At 37.8% G+C, this 24,674-nt stretch overlaps 1 protein-coding gene across 13 annotated transcripts in view; it reads right to left on the bottom strand.

The window, feature by feature from the left end:
* LOC126424904 (speckle-type POZ protein-like) overlaps window positions 1-24,674 on the bottom strand; it is a 112,992-nt gene that overhangs the window by 64,535 nt on the left and 23,783 nt on the right. For 11 of the 13 annotated variants that reach the window (XM_050087739.1, XM_050087742.1, XM_050087743.1 and 8 more), the window contains one exon: window positions 16,415-16,469. The exons of the other annotated variants lie outside the window; for them this stretch is intronic. In XM_050087739.1, the coding sequence (XP_049943696.1) occupies window positions 16,415-16,455 (41 nt within the window). In that variant the 5' untranslated portion in view covers window positions 16,456-16,469. The remainder of the gene's footprint in view (window positions 1-16,414; window positions 16,470-24,674) is intronic. 13 annotated transcript variants of the gene reach the window in all.

Raw genomic sequence — 24,674 nt, 5'->3', positions numbered from 1 at the left:
ATATAGGTTATCATGGCACAGTTGACATCTACTTACAAGCTTCTAGCAGATCAGGTTTTTTGAACATTTCTAACACTGCCTGTTTTTTTTTATTATTTTAAATTTTTAAATATATTCTTTTGGTCCTGTCTGGAATGATACCCACACAAATGTAAAATTTTAGAAAGGAATGCATGAATGTTTTTACACTGCCTCCTTTGTAAACTCAGTGTTTTCACAGTATTTGCCATATGTTTTACCAATGTGATATTTCCCCTTTATACCCCCCACAAACTGTTACACTCAGGTATTTGTACTAGTTGACTGGATCCAAATGTGACTCATTGATACTATAATCATACGCCAGTACTTTTCCACTTCTTGTTAAATGCACAATTTTATATTTCCGAACATTTAGACCAGCATTTACAAGTTGCTAACCACTGCTCAACTTTAAATCTTATAAATATTTATGAGGTGTGAATCAAGCATTCACTTTGAACACTGAGTAATCAAAGCTAATCATGGGAATGTATCACTGCGTGAGGATCAGAGGAATGCAACTCCATTTTAACAATTTTACAAAAGAAATGAAAGAAGGTATTTCAATACGCAAATTTCATGTTTCAGTGACTTAATCCAAGCTTTAATGAAAAATCTCTGCACCACTAAACACCACACTAAAAAACCTGTGAAGATGACGCTATAACTTTAAAAAAATATTACTGACTGGTTCACTATTATTTGTTGTTTAATATAAGGCTAAGGAGATACGTCATTGTAATTCCAAGCGAATCAGTCTAGAGGTTTTACATTTTGCGGGCACGCACTTGGCTGAGAAAATATAGTACAAAAACCTTATTTCCACATTAAAAAAGTCATCAATTGCAGTTAAAATAAAAACTTATTAGTGGATTTTTATACCAGTGTCACCACTGAACATTAACTTTCTCATTAACTTCAACACAACCCTTGCCATTGTGGACTAATCTCCAGCTTTCTCTTCTTTAAAATTTTTGTAAAATCTATTCATTAATAATACCAATGCAGCAAAGATCCATCAAGTCTTTATTTCTCTACCTGAAGATTTAGTCTTCCATCATATTTCATTTCCAACTAGAAGAGATTTACACTAAATGAATTAACAAACAACAGAGATGATCCTCCTTGGTACACAAAACGGGTCAGAACACTGTTGCAGAAACAACAAAAAAACGTGCCAAATTTAAAGAGATGCAAAACTGCAAGATTGGCAATTTTCACAGAAGCTCAAAATTTAGTGTGGACTTCAATGCAAGGCACTTACAATAGTTTCCACAACGAAACTTTGTCTCGACACCTAGCAGAAAATCTAGAGAGATTGTGCTCATTATGTGAAGTATGCTAGCGGAAGGACACAATCACTGCCTTCTCTGCGAGATAGCAATGGAGATACTATCAAAGACAGTGCTGCCAAAGCAGAGTTACTAAACACAGCCTTCTGAAATGCCTTCACAAAAGAAGACCACGTAAATATTCCAGAATTCAAATCAAGAACAGCTGCCAACATGAGTAACGTACCAGTAAATGTCCTCTGAGTAGTGAAGCAACTTAAATCACTTAATAAAAGCAAGTCTTCTGGGGACTGCATACCAATTAGGTTCCTTTCAGAGTATGCTGATACATTAGCTCCATACTTAAACCACCATATACAACCTATCGCTCCACGAAAGTTCTGTACCCAAAGACTGGATAGTTGCACAGGTCACACCAATATTCAAAAAAGGTAGTAGGAGTAATCCATTAAATTACAGGCCCATATCATTAATGTTGATATGCAGAAAGATTTTGGAACATATATTGTGTTAAAACATTATGAATTACCTTGAAGAGAACAGTCTATTGACACACAGTAAAAACCGATTTAGAAGACATCGTTCTTGTGAAACACAACTAGCTCTTTACTCACACGAATTGTTGAGTGCAATTGACAAGGGATTTCAAACTGATTCCATATTTCTAGATTTCCAGAAGGCTTTTGACACTGTACCACACAAGCAACTTTTAGTGAAATTGTGTGCTTATGGAATATTGTCTCAGTTATGTCAGAGATCACAGTTCATAGTAATTGACGGAAAGTTATTGAGCAAAACAGAAGTGATTTCTGGCATTCCCCAAGGTAATGTTATAGACTCCTTGCTGTTCCTTATCTATATAAATGATTTAGGAGACAATCTGAGCAGCCATCTTAGATTGTTTTCAGATGATGTTGCTGTTTATTGTCTAGTAAAGTCATCAGAAGATCAAAAACAAATTGCAAAACCATTAAGGAAAGATATTTGTATGGTGCAACAATTGGCAACTGATCCCAAATTACGAAAAGTGTGAGGTCATCCACATGAGTGCTACAAGAAATCCATTAAACTTCAGTTACATGATAAATCACTAAAATCTGAAGGCCGTAAATTCAATTAATTACCAAGTAATTACAATTACGAACAATTTAAATTGGAAGGAACACACAGAAAAAGTTGTGGGGAAGGCTAACCGAAGACTACATTTTATTGGCAGAACACTTAGAAAAGTAACAGATTTACTAAAGGGACTGCCTACACAAGGCACGCCTGTCCTCTTTTAGAATACTGCTGCGCAGTGTGGGCTCCTTACCAGATGGGATTAACGGAGTACATCGAGAAAGTTCAAAGAAGGGCAGCACATTTTGTATTATTGCGAAATAGGTGAGATAGTGTCACTGAAATAATACAGGATTTGGGATGGACATCATTAAAACAAAAGCATTTTTCATTGCAGCGGAATCTTTTCACGGAATTTCAATCGCCAACTTTCTCCTCCGCATGTGAAAATATTTTGCTGACACCCCTCCACATAGGGAGAAATGATCACCATAAAGAAACGGAAATCAGAGCTCACATGGAAAGATATGGGTGTTCGTTTTTTCTGTGCGCTGTACGAGATTGGAATAATAGAGAATTATAGTGAAGTGGTTCGATGAACCCTCTGCTAAGCACTTAAATGTGCTTTGCAGAGTATCCACATAAATGTGGGTGTCACTATAGACAATAAAAAATTGGGACTTCCTGAAAAACTTTTTAATTTTTGATCATGAAAATGTTTGGAAAAATGTGTGTTTAACATAACTTTTACAATTATAAAGCTGCATCACCTTAACTAATTGTGTTCTATTTCGTTCAGTGTCAATTTTTGTGTTTTTCGACGGTTCCTTCTGCACAGCACCAAAAACCAAGTCCCTCTGATCCATTTCAACATCATCATACATCCTTTGTTTCGAAGCAGTCTAAACAACAGTACCGTATTTACTCGAATCTAAGCCGCACTTTTTTTCCGGTTTTTGTAATCCAAAAAGCCACCCGCGGCTTAGAATCGAGTGCAAAGCAAGCGGAAGTTCTGAAAAATGTTGGTAGGTGCCGCCACAACTAACTTCTGCCGTCGAATATATGTAGGGCTACACAGGCATGCTTTGTAGGCACAAAGATAAATACTGGCGCCAAAATTTCTGCGTCAGTAAATAAATAAAAAAAAAAAAGGTGGAAGACAAGCTTTTTTTTCTCCGCCCCGAGTTTCGACCATTCGACCACTGCATTTTCATACATTATCCAACGAAGTAAATACAAATTCCGTATTGTTCATCTTCGAATGTAGCAGAATTTCAATGTACTACAAAAATCCGACTGGCAAGACTGTTTGGGATGTTTGTCAATATGGCCAACTCTACGTTCTGAATTTTTTCCTACCTGTGAGAAGAGATCGTTGCTAATAGGAACCTGATGAAATGTGAATCACATGCAGTATTCTCTTCACCATAAGAATAATACGAATATAAACATTGTGCCATGTATTCTTTCGTGTTTGCTGCTATCTCATTTAAATCCTGTCTGCCTAATAAACTACGAAACTAGAGTGAGACAACAGCAAACGCGGAAGAATATACATATCGTGTCACGTTTATATTCGTATTATTTTTATGCCTAATAGTGATAGTCAGAAATGAAGCACAGCAACTGACTAGATTTTTAAATCTAAGATGACTCTAATTTCCGCGCAGAATGTGATGTACTAAAGAGGCGTCTGCAAAGATTTTCAGACGGAGAAAAATTTTCGCTAAATTCTCGTTCAAAACATTTTCTATCATATGCAGTCCATTATTTGGTTTTTGTTGATCATTATCAAAGAAAGCAGCAGTGTAAGTAACAACAAATAGCAGTCTCTTGCCATTGTTTCGCTAGTGAGACGATTCCTCCCTCCCTCTCTCTCTCTCTCTTAATTGTAAGCGGCGGTAGCGTGCACAAAAGCAAGCCATACCGCGAGCGGCGACAGGCCGTAAACACGCACTATCAGAATGCGACAAACAATGCATGACTGAGTACAGTAATGCATTTTCAGCTTATAGTGACGTAAACACCTATAACAAAGAAAACGGGACTTATCAGATCAAAGCAAAATAAGCAATCGATTCAAACCAGACGAAGCACGTGAAAAAGGAAGGGTACTCGTATAAATACGGACGGAGCGCCTGACGCATAGCAATGGCTACCTGGTAAAGCTTAACTGCTAAGCTTACGACTTGAACCAAACTACTGTAGCTGTATCGTCATTCATTCGACGTAAATTGTGTCTCGTATTACAATGGACCAACTTTGTTTCGATTTGGAGGTGCAGCCTAAAACTTTTCTCTCCCTTGAATTTTGAGTCTCAAATTTCACGTGCTGCTTACAGTTGGGAAATTTTTTTTTTTTTCCTTTATTTCGAGTCTCATTTTTCAGGTGCGGCTTAGATTCGAGTAAATACGGTATATTACCCTGAAGGGTTACAGATATTAAATTTGCTCTCCATATTGGCACTGACAATCACACTCCACTGAAGAGTGGCCCCACTCCCCACTCAAAGAACCAATGCTCTGTCATAGGAATGTTCAGAGTTTATAAGTATTGCACAAATGTTTCTGATACATGAAAACTCATAACGATAAACCCTAGAAAAATTTCAACTTCACAACCACCTTTCAGGGGAATATACTCTGTCACTTGTCTTCCAGACTGGGCGTCTGCAGAATGTGACCATTGCCACTGCTTTTCTATAACTTTCAGAAATCCATGGAACATGCCTCCCATGATTCAGTCCCACTGATGTTCTTGCTACACTTTCTTGGACATTTTCAGCAATTCTTGTACTTAAATGAACTGGTTGGCACTTCTTTCTTAGCAATTGATGTGTATGCCTTTCCTGAATTCCTATTCATTTTTCTTACACTCCTCCCCTTGTCTGTGCTTCTCTTTTTCTCACTGTCTTTTCCTTTTCAAATACATTTCCTCTGTCAGACTGGCTAGGTTCTTAATCATAAGAATCAATAATCAGTGAGTCTACTTCTTCCTGATGCATGTTTGCTAACATCACAATCCCAAATTTTCCGGTGAAAAATGGACTATTCCCCATGTGAAAGTACATTTTTTTTCTATGTTAAGTGACAATATACTTTCCCTTGGAACTGTAAAACTTATTAATCCTTTGAAAGGTAAAAGTTTTATACACCAGCATAGAACTTCACAGCATTTTAGGAAACAAAATCCAGCATGAAACAACACTTTTTGGAAATACATCTGATGCACAGCAACGTGTACACTACATATTTTTGTATTATGAAAGCATAAATATAAATTCCATCAAATACAGCACAGTAGCTTCTGAAGCACTGAAATCAAGACTGTGCTGCACCTTTGTCAGCCAATAGCAGCATCACTTAAGTAGCATGAACACACAAACAGGTAAAATTAATAGTTGAAATTATTATACAAAAATTATAGCTAAAAGAAAAGCTAAGCTTTCACACATAAAACTGGCTATCAAAAATGATTAGCTGTTTCTCTCTGAGTGTGTGGCTAGGCAGGATCCTTGGAGCACAACTTTAACTACAGCAGCTGAATACCTATTAAGTACGATTATGAATTTCACTGCTGTGCACCAATTATTTGAAGAGTTACCTAGCTGAGTACATATTCCGTCAAGCACAACTCTTCCGTAGAATAACCAATTATGTGTGAAACTGCTAGAGAACTTTGCTCACACTTTTTTTTTAAAGGATAATTATACTTTTTCCTGTTATTGCATAATTGGTAATCTAGGAAAGAACTAAAATAAATATGAAAACTAACCTTGAAGCTTTGTCTTTTTTAGCATGTGTTACCCTTTTAGATATATCAAACACAAATGTCTAAAATTTTAAATAAGGGCATAAATGGCTGGTCTTCTGGACCTGAAATTGTTCTAAGTGGCTCCTCCTCAGTGTCATGTTTTGAATGAGAGGCTAACGTTCCATGATGCAAGAATTCATTTTGTGTAAAAGGAAAATTACTTTAAAATTAATGCTTCTCAAACCAGCACCCACTTTTTTTTTATTTTATTTATTTATTTATTTTTTGTGCACCCTGTTACAAATGTAAACAGTTGTGATGTCACACTTTAGAAAGACACACTGAAAACAGTTTGTTGTTACGAAGTATTGAATAGTCTTTGACACATTTTGCTGTTAGGAAATGCTTGTGGGTGCACTGTGTTTTCTTGTTGTAAATGGTGCATTTTCTTTGTAACAAAAATTTTATTGTGAGTTATTCTCTCATTTATGTTTTATTGCTGCAGTATTATTCTGTAGTAGTGGGTTAAAGTAAAACTGTTTGTTACAGTTATCTGTTTTTACTAGTCAAAATTTAACTGAAAGCTAAAATAATTCAGAATTCCTGAAATTTTACAAAAATATGTTTTTCCTGGATTTCTCTGCTTGTCCATGGGCCTCTTCTGGATTAAAATGTAGTTCCAAATCTACTTCATGAAGCAAGGATTCAGAATGTAAGAGTTCATACATTTTACTGATTCTACAACTGAGATGATGTTCTTAGAGCCATAAGAACATACATACCATCACATCTTTCTGCCTCTAAAATAAACTCGCAGCTTGGAGATATGCAGCACCTTATTCTTGACGAGAGAGAGAGAGAGAGAGAGAGAGAGAGAGAGAGAGAGAGAGAGAGAGAGAGATGTATGTTAACAAGAAGGGCAGTAACATAGTCTTAACAATAGGAAGAACTGTAATTCGAATGCTTTCAAAATTGCTACTGGTTAGTATGGAGGAGGTCGATATGTTCAAAATACCTCATTACATTTGAGTTCAGAATATGATCTAAGATTCTACAACAAAAGGACATCAAGGATATTGGACAGTACTTTTGTGAAACTTTCTGACACGCAGTTTTAATCTGCCAGGAAGTTTCATATCAGCGCACACTCCGCTGCAGAGTGAAAATCTCATTCTGGAGTACTTTTGTGGATTGCTCAAATCAGATATATTCAGCATTCATGATTTACAGAGCTGCAGAAAACAAGTATGAAGCACTCAAAACTGGAGAAAACAGTGTATTATTGTTCAGTATCAGTTCACATGTTAATAAGCATCAACTGAAATAAAAGCTGTAAAAATCAGTGAAGCCCCTTCGTGCCAATTTAGGTACTATAATTTCTTGTGGAAGCTCTTTGCCTAGCTTGAGTGTGCCAATATTGGCACAATGATTTCCTTAGAAAGGTCTCTACCAAGGTGCTGTGCAGCAGTGGGAGAGTGGACTCTGCTGGGCCAGTGGGAAAGGCACTGAGATGTCAATCACTGTGTAGCTGTAACACGGCCACTACAGTAATGACTTTAACACTTGCACCACGTGGTGTCTCTATACAGCTTGCGAAGGTTGCTATAAGCCATCTTAATGTCTGTGCCACATCATGTGGAATACAGGGTGTTTATAATGACAGGTGGCTTCAAAGAATCCTTGGCTCGTTTAAGTGAATCGAAAAGGAATGTCAGCTGCCAAATTGACATTTAAGCAGCAGTTGTGGGAAGATTGCCTGGAAACTAGACTTGGCAACAGGAACAGGAATTTACAGTGGGCCATTTAGGTTGCCTAGTACATTTAATAATTGTTCTGGGTTTGGCTGTAACATGTTAGCGAATTGCTAAGTGAAACTTTCTGGCAGATTAAAACTGTGTGCCGGACCGAGACTCGAACTCGGGACCTTTGCCTTTCGCGGGAAAGTGCTCTACTGCAAAAGGCAAAGGTCCCGAGTTTGAGTATCGGTCTGGCACACAGTTTTAATCTGCCAGGAAGTTTCATATCAGCGCACGCTCCGCTGTAGAGTGATAATTTCATTCTAGAATTGATAAGTTTTCAAAAAGGGGGTTGTTTCATGTGCTGTCTCAGTCGAGCCAGGAAGTGATACTTGTAAAAAAGAACCGACTGATTAAATTTTTAGTCGATTCAACTGTTAAGGAACTGTTCAATTTAAAAGAAAATTGGACTTCAAGGTTACTGGTTTTTCTGAGCGCGCTAATGACAGATGCTGGGTAACAACTAATTGTCAACTTATCACTGGTACATCTTAAAATTAAGAGTAGTAGTTTTCTTTGGGCTACCAGTTTTAAAAGGTGTAAAGACTGTCTTATTTGAATGTGCTGTTTTTATCTGCAACAAACTGTTTTAATGGTTAACGGTTTTAAAGCTGGTTGTTTTTGTTAACTTATTAATGCTATTTCTTGAAACTACAAGAAATTTTCCTTTTTGTCAAAATATTTTGGTCAAGCTTTAAGGTTTATTGCCCCAATCAACCTGCAACATCAAAGTACAGGTCCGGCAGTGCCACACCTATAAGGTGGTGACGAGCGGGAGAATGCCAAGAATGAGGAGCAACAGTGGAACACAACGGGTGATTATCTCGACTGCAGGCCGTAGCGTCTCGCTGTGTTGTGCCGACAGCGATTGGTAGTTGCCCACGAGGCCCTCTGTGATGAAAACTACATGTTGACTATCCCGAGACATTTACAAAATTGAGGCAAAGAAACCCTTCTGGGTCCTATTTAAAACCCCAGTCCCAGCAAGGAAACAACCGACTGTCAGGATAGGTACTATTTTCTATTGCCAACCTAAATGGCCATTCGTACAAAAAGCTATGCTTGTTTATCTAGCTTGCTATGAAAGAACTCTCCAGATCTGTTAGGTTGCCATTACCTAGCTGGTTCTATTAGCCAACTACCTCCCAGCAATGTACATTTACGCTCCTGGCATTGTTCTTTAAATGGAGGAGCTTCTTCATGAGCAGTCAGTGCCACTTAGTGGCCCTCTACCTGTGCTCAAAGTGGTTATCCTGTTCAGTAGTGCACTCAAACTCATTTTACTGTTTAAGGCCACTTTGCATAGCAAGCTGACACTAATGTCATTAATCTCCACTGTTATGTTAACCTTCAGTTCTGCCAGTGTGTGCAGTCTGTTTTTATTGGCCCCTTTCTTTAAAGAAGTCCCACAGCAAAGAGTACTGAGACGTTAAATTTGGATAACGTAAGGCGCCAAATTCCTTTAGAGACTATTAGACCACCAAAAATTTTACATAGGGAGTTAAAAGTTTCATTAGGCGAGTGACGTATTTAGGCCAGCTATTAGGTCGTCTTGGGTCGGTACTGAGGAGAGGTGAATTTACTTGCTCGGCTGGGTGCGAGTCGGAAAGGCGAGGAGGCTGTTCGGTCATTCTGGGCGAGCTCACGTAGAAAGGTGGTAAGTGTGCGGTCAGGTATGTGTAATCCCAGAGCAGGGAGAATTTGGAAGTCAGCTGCTCCCAAGGCTGGTGTGTACAAGCCATACCAGTAAGGGTGGCTTCCAAGACGGTCTAAAATATTGCTACTTACAACTCTTAAGAATTCAACGACAAATCACAGTTCCATTGTAAAACAAATCTAAATACATCTGCGATCTCGGAAAACTGAAGCACATCCAATGAAACAGTAATATTTTCAGTATCTTAGAAACTATGAAAGTTAATAATTTGGGGTAACAAATATCTTCACATTAAACTTGGGAATTAACAACTTTTAAATGCTTAGTGATATTTCAGCAAACAATGTCTCTGATGATCATAGCATAGGACTACAGCTGTCATTATTTATCATATTTATCAAATTTTCATATTTTTTCATTATGCAAATACCTATCAGAATATTTTGTTCTTCACAATAACATAGCCACTATACGCAGGCGTGAATGACTCGCCATACTTGTGTAGTTATTTAATGAATAGTTCACTATTTTTGCCAGTAACTTTATCGAAATGATTATTACAACTTATATTAAAAGCCATTTGAATTTACAAGTGGTCAATTGCATGTATTAGTTGACACCATAATTGAAAACAAGTGCAAAATAATGCTTCTGTCAAGCAGGCCAAAGTAAGTGTTTAACTAATCTGCAAGAACATTTTATTGTCATTTAAAGTGAACACACATGTGCAAGAATGATTGCTTATTTATATATGAACAAAATATTTTTTATACTTATTGTAAATGACCTGAGTATGAGCATATGTTTATCATGTGCCTTTTATTAAATACTGTTATAATTTGTTAGTTCCTTGAAGAAAGTGATCAAGCTGAGTTAAACCACACCTGTAGAACACAAGAACAGTGTAGATTTGGTGGGGATGGCCTTCAGCCAATGAAAATTAGGCAGTGATGAAACACTATTGTAACCAAGTGAAAACGGACACTTTGTGAGTGGTGCACTCAAGAGAGCTGCTCGGTGCACTTTACATCAAGATCTGGAAGAAGTCAGACCTGCTTGAGGTAATGTGCGATATTCGCCCATGTACAACAGCTAGAATACTTTAACTTCCGCAAAGTCTGACTGTGATCCAGTTCAGAATTTTTAACTTTTTCCACATGCATTTCGGAATTAAAATGAGACAGAGCATTACTGTCTGCTCTTTATTTCTCGAGTGTCAATGTATAAATTGTCATGCTGAGCTCTGAATTATTTTGAGCTGGCAAATATTTCATTTATTGAGATAATGAAACGGACGCAGTTTTGCGCATTTTGGATGACTACTGAAATTTGGGGATTCTGCTACCACTCTTTTAAAGCAACTCAATTACATTTTAATAAGGTTATCTTTCTGGCTGTTTTATAACTGGTAATTGCAAGATCACTCTCCAGCTATCTGATATCAATCACTTTAATAAATATTATTCAACATAGTTTTCTGATGGTGTCTACATTAGTTTTGTACGATAGAATAAAACCCTTTTCACTAATTATTCATTTTATTTCTGGTTATTTTATTAATTCACATTTCTAGCAACGTATACACTATTTGACTGCAGGATCACATATACAATATTATTTGCGAATTTAACTGCTGGGCATGAATACAGATGTATACAGCTTGCCCCCTATGACTTCATTGAGCCACTCTTTTTAAACAGAGGTATGCATAGACCAACTATCTAGGTATATCAATATGGCGGCAAAGTAGCATGCACTATCCTGTCGCAATCAACAGGAACATTCATCGGCATCAAGAAGAAAAATGAACTGTGGAACGATGTCTTGGTACACAAGACAAAGAGAATAAGGCCCACTATTCGAAAATGGGAGGGGCACAGCAAACTCCCATTTCCTGAAAGTGCAAGGTGTTTTCATGAAAGGTAGGTGGATTTTCAGCTGACCACATTCTCGTGTTTTGATGATTCATGTATCGATTAAGGTGGAACCATTCATCAATGAAGAAAAAACAGTATATTTCTGCGATTCCATGGATGTCAACAACTGAGCAAAACCACGTACAGTACGCTAGACACTTTTCTTTATCCAGTGTCTTCAATTCCTGCACACTATGTACAGGATATGCTTGATATTTTAACTTCTGTATCGCTTTCTGAGTACTACCATATGAAATCTAAAGACTGGAAGTTCATAGTCTCAAACTTTTTGAATGTGAATGCAGTATCACATTCCTCAAATGCCAGTCACAGTTCTCTTCTTGTCTGCTGCATTCTTGGGAACGGATGATTAATCTCATTGTTGTTGAACTGTTTGGCACAGTGGCATCTGGAAATCTCCCACGAAAGGCACACACAATACATGAATACAAATGACTGGCCAAATATTGTTCAACAACGAAAACTCTTTGCTTTTGCAAAAACAATGTTTATCAAGCAATGAACTGTGCAATACGGAAGATAGTATATGACCTGTACCCTATACTTTGGTGTCTTTCTCATTGGTGGTAATACTTGTAGTGATATCTTGCAGTCGCTGGTCAAATGAATGCAGTACGACTCTTATTTACATATACTATAAACTACGTACATTGTGACCAATTTTCAGATTCAAATTTGATTATCATGACTTTTTTAAACTTCTGTGAAATTTATGGTAGTGACCATAGGAGATTGTATGAAGAGATTACATACCAATTACTACAATACATTTTGTAAAATGCAGAGAAAGTAATGGAAAAAATGATAGGTGCTCAAAGTTAGCATACACTAACCGCCTATACTTCTATCACTACTGTCAACTACCATTCGACTTGCAGTCACTATTTCAAAAAACACGATGAAACTCAGATGTAAACACACCAACCTTAAGTGCCTTACTATGCCTTATATAAAGGAAAACCTAGTATGCTACGTAAATCAAACAGTGTGATTCATTACCAAAATTACAGAACTTAATGAGAGGTACCAGGATGGAGTATCACACATACAGGTCTAAATTTGGTTGAGCATAGTAACTTCAAATTAATCATGTTGAACTTAAAAGCCTTGTTTCAAAACTTCCTGTGCAGTTAGAACTAAGGTTATCTATTTTTCATTTCTTTAGTCAATATCTACCACTTGTGGCAAAACAAACTTCATTCCTTATTTCTGGAAATATTTAACATTATACGTTGTACTTGGATCACTGCCTGAACGACAACAGATTGCAATTTGGGCAATATATAATTGATATTTTTTTTGTTAGTTGTACATACATTAACAATTACAAATGAAGCAGGTTGCAACAGTTTCACAAACTGTCATACAAGAAAATCGAGACTACGTGGCGCCATGTAGCATATAATGGTGAAACTTTACCACTAAGCAGTATATACAAAACACCAACCGGAGAGTGAGCAGACAGCTATACAAGTGGTAAAAGTAATAACAGCGGTCAAAGTATACCCAGTTTATGGTACATTTATTTTTCTTGTGCACGACTTTTCGATCACAGTGTACAACGGAGATAGAATGGTGGACAATGTTCCCTGAATATCTGTGATCTGAACTAACAGCTCTGTTCAGTGAGGAAAAAATTCTAATTTTTCATAAGATTTTCATTTGATCTCCATGAGCGTAGCAAGCCTACTTGATAGGGAGCCCATAAGCTACAACAGTACTCTAGAAATGGTTGCACAAGCATCTTGTACACGAGGCACCACCGTTATCCAGAACATACAACAAATCTTGGTCTCCTGTTTTTCTTCTCTACAACTGATTCATGTTTACCCCATTTCATTTCATATTACTCAGGTATATACGCCACTGGTGTGGGGGTGCGGGGAGGGTATCCTGGATGTTTTCCCCAGATCTCCCGATTAAAAACAGTGTTTTCCAGATGAAAATACACCTTTTTCTGGATGAAAAACACAATTCCCAGGGGTGGAAGTACATTTTTTCCATGTTAAGTTGCAATATACTTTCCCTTGGAGCTGTAAAACTTATCAATCCCTTGAATGGTGAAGGTTTTATATACCAGCATAGAACTTCCCAACAATTTAGTAAATTAAACAAAAAACAAAACAAAAAAAGTGCGTTTTGGAAAGATCTTTATCGCTTGGCAACTTGTACAGTGTATATTTTCATACTGCAAAAGTACAAATATGAATTAAACCAAATACCGCACAATAGCTTCCAAAACACTGAAATAGAGACTGCAATGCACTTTTGTCAGCCAATCACAGCTCATGTCATGTAATCTCACCAACCAGTGACAAGAAACATTCAGAGCAACGGACGTGCGATGTAGTCTTTAGTCAGCCAATAGCAATGTTACTGCTAAGTAGTGTGAACCCACAAATAGTCACAGTTAATGGTTCAAGTTAATATACATACAGTACAGCTAAGCTTTGACACACAATATCAGACGTCAAAAATGTTTTGCTGTTTTTTCCTAGGGTGTGGTTTGCCAGGATATATGGCACAGCTTAAATTGCAGCAGCTGAATATTTCTAACAAGCACAATTACAAATTTCACTGTTATGTACTGAACATTTTGAGGGTTAGCTAGCTGAATACATCTTAGACCAAGTACTTCAACTTTTCCACAGAAAAGCAAATTACATGTAAAACTGCTCAACAGCTAACCTTGCACTTTTGTCCCCTAGGATAATTATATGTTTTGCCTAATTTGCAATCTAGGAAAGAATGAAAACAAATATGAAAAACTAACCTTTAATCTTTTTTTAAAGCATGTATCGCCCTTCAAGGTATATCAAACACAAATGTGCTAGTAAAATTTTAAATAATGGCATAAATGGATGGTCTTCTGAGCCTGAAAGTTTTCAAAGAGGCTTGTTCACAAAGTGCCAGGTTTTGAATGAGAGTCAAACACTCCAAGATTTAAGAAATTCATCGTACATTCTCATGTGTAACCCAATGTATCCTGCAAAGAAAGGAAATTTCCTTTGAAAGTAATGCTTCTCAAACCACCGTTCACAATATTTTACCGTGACCTGTCAGAAACGTGAACACTTGGGACACCAAACTCAATGAAAGCAGTTTGTTGTAACGAAGTATTTCATAGTCTTTGTCTTAACATTTTGCTGTTGGCAAATGCTTTAGAGTGCAGTTTGGTGGTGGTGTTGTAAATGGCGCATTTTCTTGCAATTAAGGTTTTATGTTTTACTGTTCAAGTACTATTTTGCAGTAGCAGGATCAAGTACAATTCTTTAAGACTATCAGTTCTTACCCGTCAAAATTACAAAAATTTAATTGCAAACTTAAAACAATGAAGAAATTTATGGAATTGTAAGAGGTTCCCAGGTTTCCCCCATATGAGAAAATTTCCACATTTTCCCCAGTTTTCCAAGGTGTCTCTGGGCATATGCACAGTGATCACCGTCTTAGCCCTAGATATTTCAACAATGCTACATATCTCAGAGGTGTGCCGCTACCACTGTGATTTGATACTGCTGGATGTTTTCTATTTGATATAAGCATCATATTTAATTCAAAGTATTTCAAGAGGGCTGTCATCCAGCACATTTCTTACAAGCTGAACCACACATCACTTGGAAACACTATTCTAATACTCAACGACATAAATTTTCTACATAATCCCAATTTGGATTTTTGTTACACAATCATAAAATTTAGTATACTTCTTTGCACATAACACATATTATACTGCAACCTTTCCCTGTGATACGGAAAGAGTGAATTTTACAGTTACAGTACACTTTCTACGAGAAAAATATGGAAACATGCTCGCCATTTACTTGATTGCCTTAAGCTATGGGATTTTTTTACACACACAGTGATTGATACTTAATCATACTGAAATATATAAAGCCACCGATAAGTCAAAAGATTATGACTAACTGCTTAATAGCCCACTGGTCACCCTTTGGAATGTAATACAGCAACGATTCTGCATGGAATGGATTCAACAAGTCCATAGTAGGTTTCCATAGATCTTTGGCACCATATGCATACATCCAAGTCACTCAATTACCATATGGGCAAAGAGTTGACACCTGGCAGCATAGCAAACACGTCCCATTGGGCTGCGAGGCAAAATTGTTGACCAAGACATCAATGTGAGTTCACTACCCTCAAACCATTGAGCAAGACTCTAGCCTTCTGAGACACACAGTTATACGGCTGGAAGATGTCGTCATGGAAGTAATTGAGCATATAGGGGCACAGGTGGTCCACACTAATGATCACACAGTTCACAGCTGTCTTGGCACCTGAGATTATTATCACAGGTCCCATGGAAATCCAGGTGGGAGAAGAGCGTAAGTGCAGGTTTACATCTGCTATTGTCCAAAATACTAATCTCTCTAGTGGCATGCACAAACTATAAGGGGTTACTACAGGTGAAAAAAAAAGGAAGAGGACTGACATAGCACAACAATTTTGTAATTGCACATGCAAGCCAATAACAAAGAGGTAGGCAGATCGTGCAAAAAAAGGAACCATCACAAGAATCACATGGTAAAAGCTGTAACCATTTTTTGAACATTAACGTTTGAATGTGGTGTGAAATACATAAAAATTCAATAAACAAATGAGTTTTCTAAACTATCTGGCTTTGATATAAGGGAACAAGCATTTGCCAATGTTTTGTATCCAACAAAGCAATCTCTCTTCAAAGGACAGGCACCATACTACTATTGGTAATTTATGCAAGACTGCTCTAGGCCAAACACAACCATAAAATGTGAAATGAATTATTAAATGACAACCAGCAGAATGGTTACCCTTGGGAATATCTAGATAATCTTTACACAATGTGTTTTGGAGACAGAACTTTTGATTTAAAGAGTTTCAAAATATATGTGTTACACTCACTGTCTGACTGCCCTTCGCAGAGTCCTCTGTTCTTGAGACATTTCTCATAGAGATCCTGTGACAAAACAAAAACCATAACTAGTTTTTAAAGTTTTCATGAAATCTTTGTATCATGCTCAAAATGCAAGAGTAAGACAGTTTGCTTGAGGGCACTCAAAAGCAACCAAATGCCGCCCGTGATACTTAAACATTAAAACAGACAATATAAATCTGCACTGTCTTTTAGTTGCAATAGATAAAACTTTATCAATGAAATACAGATAACTATGTGCCTGAAATACAAGGATTAGAACTTCAATAGTGGTGACAATTTATTTGCAAATTATATAAAATAAATACATGTTTCAACATTTTACTGTCCCTCAAAGTAGTCACCAGTATTGTATGTCATCCGTTGCCAGTGACGAAGTCGAAGTATACCCTCAGCGCTGCCAGTTGTGTTGACAGATCAAGTGGAGTGGTCTATTGCCCAATGAAACACTATCAGTTCTGAGCAAATGCCACAAAGTTCTTCCTTCATCTCAGGAATCAAGTTGAACTCTCAAGGCTTTTTACGTCCAGGGAGTGTGGTGGCTGATACAGCACTTCCCAGCCCCACTAATCAAACAAATCAGTAACTTTGTGCACTGTATGCATCTGGGAACTGTCCTGCAAAATGTTGGGTGGGTCCTGCACAAACTGTTGCCATTTCTTTCTCTAAGATGGTTGCAGGCTGCATTCCAGAAATGTGGGTCCTGCACAAACCGATGCTATATCTTTCTCTAAAATGGTTGCAGGCTGCGTTCCAAAAATGAACAGCGTAAGAGTACAAAGCAGTGACACTTTCTGCAGGACAGTGCTCCGTTGCATATGGCACAAGTAGTGACTGATATTTTTGACCAATGGGGGCTGGAGAGTGCTGTACCACCCAGCAAAATCCTCAGACTTAAGTCCTGTGACTGACTTGATTTCTAAATCGAAGGAAGCACATCATCACATTCACTTCAGAGCTATTATAGAGATCTCTAGTGCAGCAGACTGCTTCACTTCAATTGTCGGCACCATGGGCACTGAGGTCTCCTCCAAGTTGCACATCACTGGCAACAGGCTATACACAATGCTGGTGACCACTCTGAAAGACAGAAAAACTTTGAAACATATATTTATTTGGTATAAGTTTTAATTAAATATTTGCCACTACCCAAGTTCCAACCTTCGTATTTTCCCCATGTTCTCTCCCTCCCTTTTTTATCCTGATTTGTTTGGGTTTGGTATTTTCTAACAGTGTAATCATGAGCTCAAATTCATACTAACAAAGGAACTGTCTTAAGTTATGTCAAAAGAACCACACAGGCAGTCATTCCAAGCGAAGGACAAGTGTCAGGGAAACTGCTGATGACATAAGAATTATCTTATTCTCTGTTCTGCAATACATTTGATACACTTACTGAATATCAGACCAGCTTTCTGACTGGTTCCAGGACTTATTAGCAGCTACAACTCAAACAGTTTTCTAAATGGTGTGAAATCATCAGATATAAAACTAACTTCGTGAGAACACCTACAAAGTGTTGTTGTTGTTGTTGTGGTCTTCAGTCCTGAGACTGGTTTGATGCAGCTCTCCATGCTACTCTATCCTGTGCAAGCTTTTTCATCTCCCAGTACCTACTGCAAACTACATCCTTCTGAATCTGCTTAGTGTATTCATCTCTTGGTCTCCCTCTACGATTTTTACCCTCCACGCTGCCCTCCAATACTAAATTGGTGATCCCTTGATGCCTCGGAACATGTCCTACCAACCGATCCCTTCTTCTGGTCAAGTTGTGCCACAAACTTCTCTTCTCCCCAATCCTATTCAATACTTCCTCATTAGTTATGTGATCTACCCATCTAATCTTCAGCATTCTTCTGTAGCACCACATTTCGAAAGCTTCTATTCTCTTCTTGTCCAAACTATTTATCGTCCATGTTTCACTTCCATACATGGCTACACTCCATACGAATACTTTCAGAAATGACTTCCTGACACTTAAATCAATACTGGATGTTAACAAATTTCTCTTCTTCAGAAACGCTTTCCTTGCCATTGCCAGCCTACATTTTATATCCTCTCTACTTCGACCATCATCAGTTATTTTGCTCCCCAAATAGCAAAACTCCTTTACTACTTTAAGTGCCTCATTTCCTAATCTAATTCCCTCAGCATCACCCGACTTAATTAGACTACATTCCATTATCCTTGTTTTGCTTTTGTTGATGTTCATCTTATATCCTCCTTTCAAGACACTGTCCATTCCATTCAACTGCTCTTCCAAGTCCTTTGCTGTCTCTGACAGAATTACAATGTCATCAGCGAACCTCAAAGTTTTTATTTCTTCTCCATGAATTTTAATACCTACTCCGAATTTTTCTTTTGTTTCCTTTACTGCTTGCTCAATATACAGATTGAACAACATCGGGGAGAGGCTACAACCCTGTCTTACTCCCTTCCCAACCACTGCTTCCCTTTCATGTCCCTCGACTCTTATAACTGCCATCTGGTTTCTGTACAAATTGTAAATAGCCTTTCGCTCCCTGTATTTTACCCCTGCCACCTTTAGAATTTGAAAGAGAGTATTCCAGTCAACATTGTCAAAAGCTTTCTCTAAGTCTACAAATGCTAGAAACGTAGGTTTGCCTTTCCTTAATCTTTCTTCTAAGATAAGTCGTAAGGTCAGTATTGCCTCACGTGTTCCAGTGTTTCTACGGAATCCAAACTGATCTTCCCCGAGGTTGGCTTCTACTAGTTTTTCCATTCGTCTGTAAAGAATTCGTGTTAGTATTTTGCAGTTGTGACTTATTAAGCTGATAGTTCGGTAATTTTCACATCTGTCAACACCTGCTTTCTTTGGGATTGGAATTATTATATTCTTCTTGAAGTCTGAGGGTATTTCGCCTGTGTCATACATCTTGCTCACCAGATGGTAGAGTTTTGTCAGGACTGGCTCTCCCACGGCCGTCAGTAGTTCCAATGGAATATTGTCTACTCCGGGGGCCTTGTTTCGACTCAGGTCTTTCAGTGCTCTGTCAAACTCTTCACGCAGTATCATATCTCCCATTTCATCTTCATCAGTGTTATAAGGCCAATAATTTTCACTATACTAACGTTAAGAGTACTAGGGGAACTACACTGTTAACTGCACAGGAGGAAGTGGATGGTGAGAAGAAGTACATCAAAGTTCTCTAGAAACAGGAGGAAGTGTCTCATCACACAATAGAACTTATTTTACTTTTTCTCCATCCAGGAACCAAATTGCAATCTTCTGAGCCGAGAATTGGGCCACGTCAAGGGCTTCTTTCGTGACTAACCATAGACTGTCGAGGTTGCAACTGTAGAGAAAATTGGGACAACCAGGAGTGTTTCATGTCTTGCACAGCACCACAGTAAACTTATCATCCTCATTATCATAACCCAACTTGATAATGTTTGCTTTCACTGGGGCCACCCATGTTCTTATGCATTACAGGGTTCTCCATGTTTTCCAGTTTGTCGTGGAGTCATCAGGCACTACCTGTGCTGGTGAACAGTCAGGTGGCAGCTCTTCAATGGTCATGTTGAAGAATCTTTCACAGGATCTCCGGCTGAGTCTCTTGAATTCGTGAGATGTTCTTTGGGAGCTGGGACTCCCTAGACCAGCAACCTAGAATCTAGCTTTGGTAGGGGCATGGGTTTCACACATCCACTGTTATTCAACATGTTTCACTTAGGCTTGTGTTGAAATTCTTCATGTATGTTGATCTGGTCTCTTGTATGCAGCCAGAGAGAGGCATAGTGCTTGTACCGTAGTACTCGAGATAGTAAGTACTGTTTCCCACTCACATGATAGAAGAAAAAAATGGAGCTTATATGGAGGGATAGATAACACTCCACCCGAATGTCTAAACTCATTGGAGTAAGTGGCAACCAAATGACTACTCAGTTTGGTGTGTACAATCTGAAACTGGAGACACACCATCAAGATTTTTGGAAAAATATCACCTACACAACCCAAAGGTAACAAGAGCAGATAAGCATTGAATTTGCTTGTGAAGAATGGAAAATATATACAGTAGACATCCGATGTAACGTGGTTGACGGGAAACATGCTTTACTCCTGTGTTAGCTCTTTGAAGGGCAGGCAAATCTGTAACGAACCACATACGTAGACGGTTTCAATGGGCGGTGGTCACTGTGGCTAACCACATAATATTTTCTCCCTTTACCACTCAGGGGCCAGTAGTCTCTCTGCCAACCAGCTAATTGTTGCCTAAAATGCCGCTAGATGGCAGTGCAGGCCATCTGGGCGAATTTTTGCCGCGTATTCAGAACAATAGTTGATACTTCTTCAATGTTAGCACTGTTCTTGGAAGCGGCGTGCAGTATTCTCTGTAGCTCTTCTTTATACAACTATTTTTGGTAAGTAATTGCTTATATTTATGTGTTGAACACATATAAGTCTTTATGTAATGTAACTTTAAATTGAAATAGAATTTTCCATGTTTTACTGACAAATTTCTGTGTGGTTAGTGCTGCTAACCACGGCCCTTCTGCTCCATCCAGTATATTTTCTTCGTCCCCATCGAATACGTCTAGCCGAAAAGGAGTAACTGAGGACGAATGTTACCGAATTTTATTTGAAGAAATGCCTTCTAGTGACAGCAGTGTTGACAGTGATGGCACTGATGGATATGACCCCACATTCACGACTAGCTGTTCAAGTTCTAGTCTTGTGTGCAGTCGTGTGGTTCTAAATTTAACTAGTGGTCTTCATGGAAAGAACCATATTATTTTCATGGACAGTTATTTTACATCATACGATCTGTTCAAGGACCTAAAATCCAATGTTTTGTATGCTTGTGGAACAATAAATCCCAGAAGGAAAAACATACCAAAACTCAAGGCCGAAAAGGAACAGGATTAGAGGGGGAATTTGATTACAAAATAAGCAATGATGGCATACTAATCTATAGATGGAAAGATAACAGGGTAGTCAACTTGATTTCAACATGTCATTCACCATCAGATGTGTCCATAGCAACTCGAAAAATAAAAGATGGAACAATAACCAATATCACTCGTCCAATTGCATTGAAAGGCTACAATTCCAGTATGAACTATGCGGATAATTTTGATCGACTAAAGTCAGACTACGCTATTGACAGAAAAAGCAAGAAATGGTGGATGAGATTGTTTTTCCACTTTTTAGACTGCAGTGTGACAAACGTGTTCATTATGCACAAAGAAATCGAAATGGAGCAGTTCTCCAATAAAGACTTCCGTAGAGAGGTGTACAAAATCTTGTTGGCTCCAAAAATAGTTTCTGTGGCAGCTACTTTTGCTTCTGTATCCCAAAGTAGTACAGCAACTCATATCAAATCACACAAACCATTGGTAGATGAAAGTATTCGCCACGAAAGCAGTAAACATCAACCAATTCACTCATCATCTAGAAGATGTGCAGTTTGCAGTTCAAAGAAAAATCCAGTGCAAACAGTGTGGATGTGTTCAGTGTGCAAAGTACCTTTGTGTCTGAGAGCAGGCAAGAACTGTTTCAAGAGATACCACGAAAATAAAAACTTGTTATTTCAAAGTTCAACCACCAAATATCGAATTTTTATACTGTAATGGGGTGGTGGTTACCTGTAGTGACCACATTTAATGTTAATATTTTGTTGTCGTTTGAGTGAATTTTTACAAACTCAATGTATAAAACATGTCAAGACAATAAAACAAATGTGTTACAAGTACAAGGAATTTGAAATTTGCAAATAAATTTTCTTGCCCCACTAGGGTAAATTTTAGTGGTGTTTACCTGCCCCTCAAAGAGTTAGAGCACACACTCAATACGTCAAGAGTGAGCCGTGTTATGGCAAACTATGAGTGGAAAGTTGGGAAGAAAAATACATAATGCAATATTATACATAGTGTACTTAAATTTAAGAGTATTAGACGTAAAACATTTCAAAAACTTACCAAAAAAGGCACAGTAATTAGACAAACTTCACTCAAAAGTCGACCAAACAGTAACATGAGTCAGTACACTAAAGTACACTAGCAAGCACAGTATGATAATTTATAACAGTGCCTGCATGCTACGGCACATCATTAGTCTAATGCCTTAAAGAATTGGGTTGGGCATAATCCGTATCACTTCAAGCAGGGTAACTTCATAGTCTCTGATGTTATTGAATTTAGCATATGTTAAAATTCAGGAGTAAGTAAGAAACACAATTTTTTGTTTTCTCCAAAAAAAAAATTCCTGCCCCGTGATACAGGCCCCAAAGATGACACTGCGAACACCAGTTTGAAGATGCAAATTTTGGAAAATTTTTTAGAATGCTGTACATCTGTAAATGTTTTAGATATTTTGATAGAGTTTTTTTTTATTTGAAAGATAATTGTTTCATAATTACAATGATTTGGACATATCTCTCAAAGTTCTTTTACTGTCGCCTTATGAATTTTTTTTATAATTTACAGATTTTTTTCCTTCAAAAATGCCAATCCAAACAAGTTTGATTTTTTTTCTGTTTATTAGTACCATGTAGTACTATATTCTCTGTAAAGGAGAGCTTCCACTTTTAAGATGGACAGATTTTATTTTTAAAAAATCATTTTTTAACTTTCGAGGGTATTGTATGTCTTAACTGAATTTGTTTCTTACTAATTTCTTTGTTACAATGTTTATTTCCATTGTCTTTGTTGCAGTTTGTCAGTTTCTTTGTCATGGTTGTTCATTGCAGGTTTCTGTATTGTAGTTGTTCAGTGCTGATTTGTTTATTGAAGAGATTTCTAAGAAATCTGAGACCATCCGGAGAAATCTGTGTTTTCGTGCGGAATTTGACAGTTGACGCATTTGCAGTGTGTTTTGTGAAAAGGACTGTTGAAATGTCTTGACTGAGGCCACAGGAGAGTGAAGTGTGCAGACTATTTGCATGTCCAAAAGAGGGTGGTATATAAGACAAACAAAAAAAACAGACTATGTTCAGGTTGGGAATAAGTGTTCCAATTCAAGACTGTTTCGAAGTGAAGATGTTTCCAGTGACGACCTTTTGTGTTCTAAATGTTTTGACAGAATAACAACAATAATAGTATCTGGACAAGGTGAAGCCTCCCATGGTGCAGATGATGCAGATATTGCATCAATAGAGGGGCAATTAAATACCCTGAATCAGTCAACTACAGAGGTTGGTGTTAGTCCTGTTAAGAAACCATGGTCAGTGAAGTCGAGTCATAAGCTCTATGTTTCAAGAAAGAAGTGAAGGGCTGTCTTTACAGAAGACCTGGAAGACATATCAGACAACTCCGCAGAAATTACGTATGCAACATGGGAGGAAAATAAACTAATTAAGAAAACTGTTGCCTTCAACAGTTTCACTGATAAACTTGGTGAATGGTCAATGAAAGCAGTAGAACACCAGCATCTGAAGAAATTGCTACAACACATTGCAAAAGTGGAAGGGTGTGTACAGGCTGAAGAACTATGTTTGGCCCTTCACTGTAATTTTGCCGAGAACTGGTTGGTAATATTCCCACAAGAAGTACAAGGATATCATTAGAGTAATAACATGGTTTCAATTTTTACAAGTGTGACATATTTTCAAAACAAGACCACAAGTGTTGCAACTGTAAGTGATGACACAGGACATGACTCAGGACATGCTTTGCGAGCAATGTGCAAAATTCTTCAACTGCAAACAGGGGCAGAGAAGATCATCATTATATCTGATGGTGCTCCTAGTCATTACCAGCTGTTTGAATTGAGTAAGTCACTTGTGCAAACTGAATGGGAACATAGCACTGATGGTCACGGGAAGGGGCCTTGTGATGGTGTAGGTTGCCTGCTGAAGCACCATGCTACAAAACAATATTTCCAGACCAAATACAGCTGCAATTCAGAATGCTGAAGATTTTACAAGAGTCGTGAAATCTTACACAACCACAGCCCTCATTCTTTTGTCTAAAGAGGAAATCGATGAATTCCGTGAGCAGAAAAAAGAATGGTCCTTCAGGGAAAGAAATTCGGAAGACACATTTTTGGACTCAAAGTGATGGGCAAACTCATATTGCACACACTTTAAAGAGCAAGAAAGAAGAAATTGTGTTTGATTGGCCAACACCTCAGAAACAGCAGGATAATATTCAGATTCACAATCTGAAAAGTGGGTATTTGTGGCGTGTGTGTATGACTGTGACTGGTGGATTGCAGAGATTATGGACACCAGTTATGAGTTAAGTAAAACTGTAGTGTACTTTATGCTA

This window comes from Schistocerca serialis, chromosome 10, assembly GCF_023864345.2.
Source record: "Schistocerca serialis cubense isolate TAMUIC-IGC-003099 chromosome 10, iqSchSeri2.2, whole genome shotgun sequence".
Classification (NCBI taxonomy): domain Eukaryota; kingdom Metazoa; phylum Arthropoda; class Insecta; order Orthoptera; family Acrididae; genus Schistocerca; species Schistocerca serialis.
This window is presented reverse-complemented; position numbering and strand designations above follow the sequence as displayed.